General features: G+C 41.1%; 1 protein-coding gene across 1 annotated transcript; it reads right to left on the bottom strand.

Annotated features, from left to right (window-relative positions):
* Positions 1-4,089: 4,089 nt before the first annotated feature.
* Positions 4,090-9,796, bottom strand: LOC132893915 (transmembrane protein 179). The gene is made up of 4 exons (XM_060933087.1): positions 9,495-9,796; positions 5,563-5,700; positions 4,500-4,578; positions 4,090-4,379 (listed from the first exon to the last, which is right to left on the bottom strand). The coding sequence occupies exons 1-4, from the start codon at positions 9,794-9,796 to the stop codon at positions 4,197-4,199; spliced, it is 702 nt and encodes a 233-aa protein (XP_060789070.1). The 3' UTR covers positions 4,090-4,196.
* Positions 9,797-10,800: the final 1,004 nt, after the last annotated feature.

The raw sequence follows: 10,800 nt of genomic DNA, 5'->3' as shown, positions 1-10,800 counted from the left end.
TATGTGTATATAATACTTCTATTTATTTGACTATTTTTGTATTTTTTTTCTATCTACTATTTTCTATAGGTAATACAATTTTTATGTTTTTGTTCACTTTTAATTAATCTCAGCATCAGTGATTTTAATTATATCATGTCTTGCATTATGTTAGACAGGATTTTCAAACCTTTAAAGCCATTGGTATATTTCCACTTAAACCTGATAGGTATAAATAGGCATTCAGTATCAACTCTGATAAAATGTTCAAGCAATAAAATGTTCTTTCTGTGATTTATTATATGCCAAAATTGCTGCATTTTGAAAGAAATGGATCAGTTAAAAGGTTTTATGTTTTTTATGAAAGAGGCAAATTATATGGTGGGTAATGCAACATTGGGAATAATGAATCAGTTCTTTCAGTACTTGCATTGTGGTACCAGTCTTCAGGTTATTTGACTTTGATGAAATATCCATGTAGCATAACTATTTTGCAAAAATCATAGTAAAAATATTAAAATGCCATCATAATAAGGGATTATACCAAATTCATCCGCAATATTCCCAATGTGATTTATGTATGTATGTATCAGATATAATCCCTTTTAATGAGTGCATATTTAATTTAAGAATGAAAAAAGATGATTTACATAAACAAGCTATAGCCATTTGGGCCTCACCATCATTCATTAATGATCAGGGGTGGGTTTCCCAAAAGCCTCTTAATGCTAAGAGTATCTTAACCAGGAGAGAGAGCGTTCATTGTGCTGCTTGCTCTACCATTTAACGATGATCTTGGTGCTGCAATGCTTTTGGGAAACTGAGGCCAGTCCTTTAGTATTTTTGGTCATAAGAGTCCCTACTACAGATTAGTGCTCGGCATTAGATGTGTTTCCACTCTTATTCGTGTAGCGAATTGTATTGTATCATGCTCCTTGGTGGGTGGCGTTCTGGGGCTGTATACACCATACTTTCTAAACAGCTTGAGCAGGGATGGTGAGGTCAGATTGTATAAACTTCAACAAATCCCTTACTTACTGTGATTTGCAGAAAATAAAACCACTGTGAGATATTTGGGAGGAGTTGCGATCTAGGTCACATGAAATGTCTGAAAATCTTTTTGAAGAATAATTACACTGAGTGTATCTTTATACATTGTACATTATGCATAAAACATTAAATAATATACAGTGCATGATTGTCCATCATATAGCACAGCTTAATATTGTACATGCATATGTTGTTTGAAGAAAATCTTAACCAACTGGTTTGTACTTGAATAATTTGAAATTTTCAAGGCAATATAACGTAACGTTCACTTAAAAGGGAATTGAATATAGATGATTTGATACTTTACTTGCTATAAGGCAATAAAATCTCATAAGACAGAGCACATGATCTCTTTATGTTCTGGGTTTGGTTTGGTGTGTTTCCTCTCCGCTTTTCATTAGAGACGCTGTATGAAACTACTTTTAACAGAAGTGCCTTTTTAACTCTTTACCCCTTAAAGCAGTTGCTACAGACACCCTTGTATATGTACCGTATATACTGTTCACCCTTAGAACATATTTAAAAGAAAAAAAGTCTAAAGACAAGGTTTTGGACAAGGCGTTGTCATTGTGGGATATACACGGGGTCGTCATATGTCGTCATTAAGGGGTAAAGAGTTAAGGTTCTCTCCTTTCTCTCAGCTTAAATCATATTGTAACAGCTCTTCAGTAAAAGCCATCAAATAAACAATATTGCAAACCAGAGAGATGATGCTATCACTTTTCATTGGTTGCATGTTTTATTCACTCACTCACTTTTAATAACCACTTTTAGATCCAAACCCTATCCTGGGAATACTGCGTGTGAGGCAGGAATACACCCTGGATAGAACACTATTTCATTGCAGGGCACCATTCACTCCTATACATTCACTCACACCTACAAACAATTTATCTTAGACAATCCACCTACTGGCATGTTCGGTGCAGTGGGTGGAAACTAGAGAGCCTAGAGAAAATCTATGCAGACACAATTTCACTATCGAACCAGGGATCCTGGAGCTGTGAGGCAGCAATACTACCCACTGCACCACCTTGCATCTTTCAGGGGTAATATTAAAACTGTATTTAAAGTTTTAAATAAACTGAAGGAAAAAAATTAATGTGAAACAACATTCAAACATTGCCACTTATCTTACATTTAAAGTAACTATATTTACTATAATTTTTTCATTTTTCACAATTTGTAATTGGGTGCTTATCCATCAATTTCTCATGCATTCTATGGACTTCTATTCAACTTACTGCTTACCTGTGAGTAGTGATACCTATAAAATATAAGTTGCATGAACAGCTATGGGAGATTTTAGACAACGTGGTAGATACCACTCTCCAATCCCACCATCAAAATGCCAACTGAGGGACTATTTTTGGAAAAATGATGTTCAACCCTCTAGTACAGTCCCAGAGAATTGGAGAATCTGTACCAAGGCACATTGAAGCTGCTCTGGTGGCTTATGTTAGATTAACACTTTACTAAAACACTTTTCTTTTGGTCTTTAGTGTATTAGAAAATGGAGCAATGGTTCAATGTATAATTGGATAAGTAACTATATCAAGAACAAGAAAGAAAATTTTATCTAAACAAAGTAGATATACTCTTAATTCCAAGCCCATGTTTTAAATAAGTGAGTGAAAACTTTTGATATTTCGCTACATAAACAACTGATAAAAATCACTTACAGCACTGAAATTATAGTTCCTGGATATTGGGAAATAAAGCAATACCAGATTAAAAACAATCTGGAAAGTAGATGTTATGATTACCTATAACGAGATTAAAATCACCCAAAACTGCAAACATAAAAAGAAATAAGGACACTCGTAAATATGGAATGTGTTTTACACGGGGACATGAAGGACAAAGGTTTAACAGGTTGCAAAGATATGCTCAAATGATTATTCATGCATTTTCTAAATTAACAAACACACAGAATAAAAATATGCCACTGAAGTTACAAAATATATTTAGCTGTTTTTAAACTGATTATATTGAAAATATACACACACTTTTATTGCAGCATGCAGCAATATTTCAGGTGGCAAATACTTACACATTGCATGAAAAAGCTAATTTTGTTTCATTTGAAAAATGTCGTATAATTATGAAGTCCACCATGTTCTTTCGTTAGAAGATGCAAGAAGGTAATGCAGTACATATTTTCATACTGAACTTCCTAAATGTTTTTGTGTCTTCACATATATCACACTTGCTGTATACACACACATATCACACTTGCTGTATACATAATTGATTATAGTGAAATGGTAAGAACAGAATCCAAAGAAAGAGAGATATCTACTGTAAAACAATATAGATTAAATGCTGTATACAGAAAACACTAACTGAAAAACTATTTCTAATTTATATCCAAGTTCCTCACAAGGACTCTAAGGAGACTACAGAATTCAAGTTTTATGACAAATACAGTATAATAATTTGTACCCAAAACTTGAGGTTCCGGTTAGTAAGTAAAAGAACAATTAGATATAATGGTAATTGAAAGCGTTATTGGAAATGTGCAAAATTTATACTAATTGTAACGTAAACAGGGTTCACAATAAATTAATAGCTCTGTAGAGTTATTACAGTCATCTATATTTTTAGCCCCTATACAACTGTAAAAGCTGTGTTAATCTAATTAAATAAATGTTCTGGGACCGAAAATGAGCCAAGGTTTAGTTTGCCACAAAAATGTTGCAGACCATTCAATCTTAGCAACCATTTTCATGACACGTTAAAAAAAAAAAAAAAAAAAAAAACTATATTTCTTGCACTTTTTTCACTTGGTCAATTTGGTGCCCCAGAGAGAGCTAAACAAAAAGTGCATGAAATTTAATATTTATAATATAGCAATGAAGAAAAGTTAACGAACAAAAAGTTAAAAACTTTAGGTCTTTTAAAATAATGAATTATTTGTGGTAAACTTGCAGACAGCCTTTTACAAACGTATGTGTCACTGTTCCATTTGGTTTTACTGGCTTCCCACAGATGATAGCCAAGCTGTCAAGAAGCTGTGGTATGCGTATTCACAGTGTCTGTGCAACATGTCTGTGGCAAAAAAAGAACCTTGAAATACTATTCATTTCCGTGCATGTCAGCTTTGTGTCTCATCTCAAATCATCACATTCAGATAACTGGACCATGTTTTGTGCTTCCAGACAGAATCAGATCATGGGACTTTTCTTATCCAGAATGTCAGAGCAGCGGCGTGAGGAACGACCCAGTAGGAACTCCTTCTCATGGATTAGGCTATCCAGCAGGTCTTCTTGACGGTAGTTATGGTAGACCTTCAGGAAGGCCATGAACGTGATACCCAACCAGGTCAACCAAGCAGCCCACAGTCCAAACTGAAGGGGGACATAGTGGCATGTATTTTATATTCAAACAAATAATAATACCTCAAAATGTACTGTACGTACTAAACTCAGCGCTACTAATTCCATATAATATATTCGGATCAAACCTACTTGCACAATGGCAAACTGGTCATAGAATGCAGAGTTGTTTAACCCCAGCTCCAAATCAGTGTCCTGTAAATCCTCGCAGCTACAATGTGAAAAGAAGTGAAGTATTACTGACAAAGACCTCAGAACTCATTCATCCATATACCCTACATAAGATTTGAAAGATTAACATTCATATTTATGCAGTGGTGTTCTATGTAACATCATCAATCTTTAAGACCTTGGAGCTGAACTAGACCAGTTCTGCTTCTGATAATAAAACCAAATAGTTACTGACTATGAGTGTCTTGTCAAACAAGTTTTATGTTATATGTAACATGACTACATCCATCCATTATCCATAACTACTTATGCTGTGCGGGGTTGCGGGCAAGCTGGAGCCTATCCCAGCTGACTATGGGTGAGAGGCAGGGTACACCCTGGACAAGTCACCAGGGCTGACACATAGAGCCAATTAACAGTTCACACTCACATTCACGGTCAATTTAGAGTCACCAGTTAACCTAACCTGCATGTCTTTGGACTGTGGGGGAAACCGGAGCACCCGGAGGAAACCCACGCGGACACGGGGAGAACATGCAAACTCCGCACAGAAAGGCCCTCGCCGGCCACGGGGCTCGAACCCGGACCTTCTTGCTGTAAGGCGACAGTGCTAACCACTACATCACCGCGCGACCCTTGACAGGAGTCAGTTTTTGGTATTCATTAAAATGAAAACATTTAAACATCTTACCTACGTTAGAAATTATACATTTTCTTATATTTGTCCTTGTTGGACTGACAGAACGCATTCTTGAGCATATTGCTAAAAGGAACAACAGAAGCAGTGCCTCTGCTCCCTCCACAGGCTTCAGTACTGTACCACGTTTAATCCAGATATAGAGGCTTATACTCTCTAACATTATGAGTTTTGAATTTGGTTATGCAAACAATTATTCGACTATTTAAAAAAAACGTCAATGAATTTCATAATAGATTTAGTCACTTGTGTTGACTAATCAATACCGTCCTAAATATAACCTTCTCAAAATCTCCAAAAGAAATACACTTTATACAGTATTTTTACCTGCTGGGCATGCTGCCCCCCTCAGTAATAGCATCGCACCACAGGTTAAAGCCCACAGTCACGATGGTGCTGGACAGGAACACGGCACACACCACAAACAAGCTGATCAGCAGGTTCAAGAAGGCATTAAATATGGAGCTGTGGAAAATTAAGCAAAAGTTCAGAAAGCTGCAGGACATATACTAGGCCTGATTGTGAAAGAAGATAAATTAGGCTATATAATAGAACAATAGAAAATATAGCAAGTTCTCAATCACCCTCGCTGATGTCTTAATTTGATGCTGTTGTGCTTCCATCACATACAGTATACCTTTAACAATATTGAACAGCTGCATATTGATTAGGTTCATGGATGCTAGATTATGGCGCATCATCTGTTGTGACATAAATGATGCTGTAAATAAATTGTATTTAAACTCTCTTACTCTGTTGTGCATTCATTTTATAAAAAGAGATAACCATCCGTTATAAAAGTACAGGGTGTTTAAAAAAATTTGATACATCATTTCACAATCTAATAAAACATTGCCAATTCTCGTTCAGTTGACCTCAAATTTTAACAGCTTGTGTGGAAACAGGTCAAAATTTTAAGTTTAATGCTTTTTGTTTTTATCTTTTTAGGTATAGAAAGGATATTCACTGGAAAAGAAAAGGCGTTTTGTGTGTTAGAGTACGCTCGAACGCAGTCGAACAAGACTGTGCAGCGTGCATTTATGACAAAATTCTCTAAAACTGCACCAACTGCAATGCAGATTTGGACATGACACACAAAGTTCAAAGAGGAAGGCTGGGTTAGGCGCGCATATTGAAAATTTGTGAAATGGTTCATGGAATCCACATACCCTTGAATTTCTCATTCAAATTTTGAGGAATAAATCTTATATTGCTCAACATTAAGCGTAGACTATGTAGTTTCTGGGATATTTACATCTCAAATAATTTCATCTCATCTCATTATCTCTAGCCGCTTTATCCTGTTCTACAGGGTCGCAGGCAAGCTGGAGCCTATCCCAGCTGACTACGGGCGAAAGGCGGGGTACACCCTGGACAAGTCGCCAGGTCATCACAGGGCTGACACATAGACACAGACAACCATTCACACTCACATTCACACCTACGGTCAATTTAGAGTCACCAGTTAACCTAACCTGCATGTCTTTGGACTGTGGGGGAAACCGGAGCACCCGGAGGAAACCCACGCGGACACGGGGAGAACATGCAAACTCCACACAGAAAGGCCCTCGTCGGCCATGGGGCTCGAACCCGGACCTTCTTGCTGTGAGGCGACAGCGCTAACCACTACACCACCATGCCGTCATCTCAAATAATATCAGATTTTTTAAAACACCCTGTATAATGTATTGTTGCTCACTTGGGTTGGTTGACGGCGTAGTGGCTGGCTGCTTTATGTCCCGGGGCCCCCTCATGCCTGTGTTACCTTCTAGCTCTCTCCTTTTACTGTCATAGTTAGTTTTGCCGGAGTCCCTGCTTGTACTCAGCGCAAAATGTATACTGTTTCTACTTATTCAGGTGACACTGGGTATACCTAACAACCTGTGTTTTCTCTCTCTTCCCCCCGTCTGTCCCTCTGAGTTACATTACATTAGATTAGATTAGATAAAACTTTATTGATCCCTTTGGGAGGGTTCCCTCAGGGAAATTAAGATTCCAGCAGCATCATTACAGATAAACAGAGAAAAACTTCTAGATAAATTAAAATAAATTAAGTATTTACATATACAAATATAAAAGAATAAGATATGGGGAAGAGAGGAAGGGGGAGGGGGGGAAAGGGGGAAGAAGTGGGGTTAGGGTAAGTGTGTGTGTGTCGGGGGGGGGGGGGGGGGGGGGGGGGGGGCAGCAGGAAAGATATTGCACTTTATATTGCACAATGTCCGGTATTGCTTATTGTTAGGCTAGGCTAGGCAACTGCTCCTTCCCGTCCTCTGTCCTCCTGTTACCCCTCCCCCCCAGAGAGGAGTTGTACAGTCTGATGGCGTGAGGGACGGAGGAGTTTTTGAGTCTGTTCGTCCTGCACTTGGGAAGGAGCATTCTGTCACTGAACAGGCTCCTCTGGTTGCTGATGACGGTGTGCAGAGGGTGACTGGCATCGTCCATGATGTTCAATAGTTTGTCCATAGACCTCTTCTCTGCCACCATCACCAGAGAGTCCAGCTTCATGCCGACCACAGAGCCAGCCTGCCTGATCAGTTTGTCCAGCCTGGATGTGTCCTTGGATGTGCTGCCCCCCCAGCACACCACGGTGTAAAACAGGACACTGGCGACCACAGACTGATAGAACATCCACAGGAGTTTCCTGCAGATGTTAAAGGACCGCAGCCTCCTAAAGAAGTATAGCCTGCTCTGTCCCTTCCTGTATAAGTGATTGGTGTTGCAATGTCAATCCTGGGATCGAGATGCTGACCTCTTCTGCTCCTCGGACCTGCCTGATCCATCCTGATGCCCTATGTCTGGTTGGAGTCTCATCACATCACTCCTGTGGAGGACGGCCCCATATGGACAGTTGAAAGTCACACTTGGAAGATGCTCTGGACACTTACAGTAATGCTTTCAGGGCTGAGGACTACAGTTGGCTTGCTAACTTTAGGACTGCAGTTGTCATGAACAGTTTTGCACTCAAGCTTCCATCGATTGAAGAGTTATAACATCAACAAAACTGACTTCATGTTAAAACTCTTAATGTTATAGTCATGTTGTCTGTTATCACCCAGATGAGGATGGGTTCCCTTTTGAGTCTGGTTCCTCTCAAGGTTTCTTCCTCATGTCGTCTGAGGGAGTTTTTCCTTGCCACCGTCGCCACAGGCTTGCTCATTGGGGATAGATTAGGGGTAAAATTAGCTTATGTGGACGGCACAGTGGTGTAGTGGTTAGCACTGTCGCCTCACAGCAAGAAGGTTCTGGGTTCAAACCTAGCGGCAGACGAGGGCCTTTCTGTGTGGAGTTTGCATGTTCTCCCCGTGTCTGCGTGGGTTTCCTCCCACAGCCCAAAGACATGTTCTAAATTGACCTTGAGTGTGAATGGTTGTGTGTGTGTGTGTGAGAGCCCTGCGATGAGTTGGCAACTTGTCCAGGGTGTACCCTGCCTCTCACCCATGGTCAGCTGGAACAGGTTCCAGCTTGCCCCCTGCGACCTCGCACGGGATAAGCGGTTACGGATAAAACAAACAAACATGTTTAAAGTCATTAAAATTCTGTAAAGCTGCTTTGTGACAATGTCTCATCTCATTATCTGTAGCCGCTTTATCCTGTTCTACAGGGTCGCAGGCAAGCTGGAGCCTATCCCAGCTGACTACGGGCGAAAGGCGGGGTACACCCTGGACAAGTCGCCAGGTCATCACAGGGCTGACACATAGACACAGACAACCATTCACACTCACATTCACACCTACGGTCAATTTAGAGTCACCAGTTAATCTAACCTGCATGTCTTTGGACTGTGGGGGAAACCGGAGCACCCGGAGGAAACCCACGGGGAGAACATGCAAACTCTTTTGTGACAATGTCTATTGATAAAATCGCTATCGAAATAAACTCGACTTGTTTGTTCAGCTTTTGCAATAATGATTTTACTACAATATGCATATAATCTCAGTAACAAAATGTCTTATTGCGTGCCGTGAGCATCCTGATCAATCACAGATGCTCCAGATGTTCCTGTGGGTGTTTTGATGAATTCGCACGGTATCCAGCAAACAAAAATAACTGATTAATATATTACAAGAACATATTTAGTCACATTGTGTTCATCAGAGTCTTTTAATATATTACAAAGCATATTAAGATTGCAATGTGCACCAGTTTCCTTACAGTCTGGTTTTTGTCCATCCATATTGTGCATCCAGAACATCACTGCATCTATCCCAGTCATATTTTAAGAGTGGTGGAAAAGCATGAAATGCAGGTGGACTCACTCGTCATGGCCTTTGCAGATGAGGAAGAGCAGCCTCCAGGCCTGAACCGCGGCCAGCACAAGGGAGGCCACGCCAGCGAAGGTGATGAAGCTGCAGGAGGACTGCGGTCCCCACTCCTCCACGATGAAGCGCTGCTTGGACACCGTGATGTTCTCATTCTGCCACATACCCCGCGTGAAGAGCAAGCATTTCCCTCCGAAGTCCTCAGCATTCTCCGAGAGAGGCACCACTGCGATAAACCCAAAGATAAAAGCTAGAAAATACAGGACGCACTGCGTGAATACAAAATTGCTTTTTGCCATTTTCACCCGGCTCGCGCTCAAGCAGCTGAGCACCGCTGCTGCGCATGCGCAGTCCCACTCTGCTGGCGTGAGACTCAAGGACAGCATCAGAATTAAAAAAAAAAAAAGTGGAATAAATCATGCGTTTGAGCTACAAATAACACCTTCAAGCACAAGAACACTCTTTTCCTATTGTGGTTCCAATATATTATGCTGATTGTGTTGTTTTTCAATTAAAAGCCAAATGATGACCATCACACCTACAGGTGCTTTTTGAACATCTCATCTCATTATCTCTAGCTGCTTTATCCTGTTCTACAGGGTCGCAGGCAAGCTGGAGCCTATCCCAGCTGACTACGGGCGACAGGCGGGGTACACCCTGGACAAGTCGCCAGGTCATCACAGGGCTGACACATAGACACAGACAACCATTCACACTCACATTCACACCTACGCTCAATTTAGAGTCACCAGTTAACCTAACCTGCATGTCTTTGGACTGTGGGGGAAACCGGAGCACCCGGAGGAAACCCACGCGGACAAGAAAGGCCCTTGCCGGCCACAGGGCTCAAACCCCGAAGGTGAGGCGACAGCACTAAACACTACACCACCGTACCGCCCGCCTGTTGAACATCCATCCGTTATCTCTAGCCGCTTATCCTGTCCAACAGGGTCGTGGGCAAACTGGAAACTACCCCAGCTGACTACGGGCGAAAGGCGGGGTACACCCTGGACAAGTCGCCAGGTCATCACAGGGCTGACACATAGACACACAATCATTCACACTCACATTCACACCTACGGTCAATTTAGAGTCACCAGTTAACCTAACCTGCATGTCTTTGGACTGTGGGGGAAACCGGAGCACCCGGAGGAAACCCACGCGGACAAGAAAGGCCCTTGCCGGCCACAGGGCTCGAACCCCGAAGGTGAGGCGACAGCGCTAAACACTACACCACCGTACCGCCCGCCTGTTGAACATCCATCCGTTATCTCTAGCCGCTTATCCTGTCCAACAGGGTCGT

This window comes from Neoarius graeffei, chromosome 11 (assembly GCF_027579695.1).
Source record: "Neoarius graeffei isolate fNeoGra1 chromosome 11, fNeoGra1.pri, whole genome shotgun sequence".
NCBI classification, from domain to species: domain Eukaryota; kingdom Metazoa; phylum Chordata; class Actinopteri; order Siluriformes; family Ariidae; genus Neoarius; species Neoarius graeffei.
This window is presented reverse-complemented; position numbering and strand designations above follow the sequence as displayed.

What these genes read in the sequence shown, in the direction of transcription:
- LOC132893915 (XM_060933087.1), bottom strand. Translation starts at nt 9,796, where the DNA reads ATGGCAAAAAGCAATTTTGTATTCACGCAGTGCGTCCTGTATTTTCTA. An exon ending in ATCTGCAAAGGCCATGACGA is followed by an intron (nt 5,701 to 9,494) that starts GTGAGTCCACCT and finishes AATTTTCCACAG; the next exon opens with CTCCATATTTAATGCCTTCT. An exon ending in ACCAGTTTGCCATTGTGCAA is followed by an intron (nt 4,380 to 4,499) that starts GTAGGTTTGATC and finishes GTCCCCCTTCAG; the next exon opens with TTTGGACTGTGGGCTGCTTG.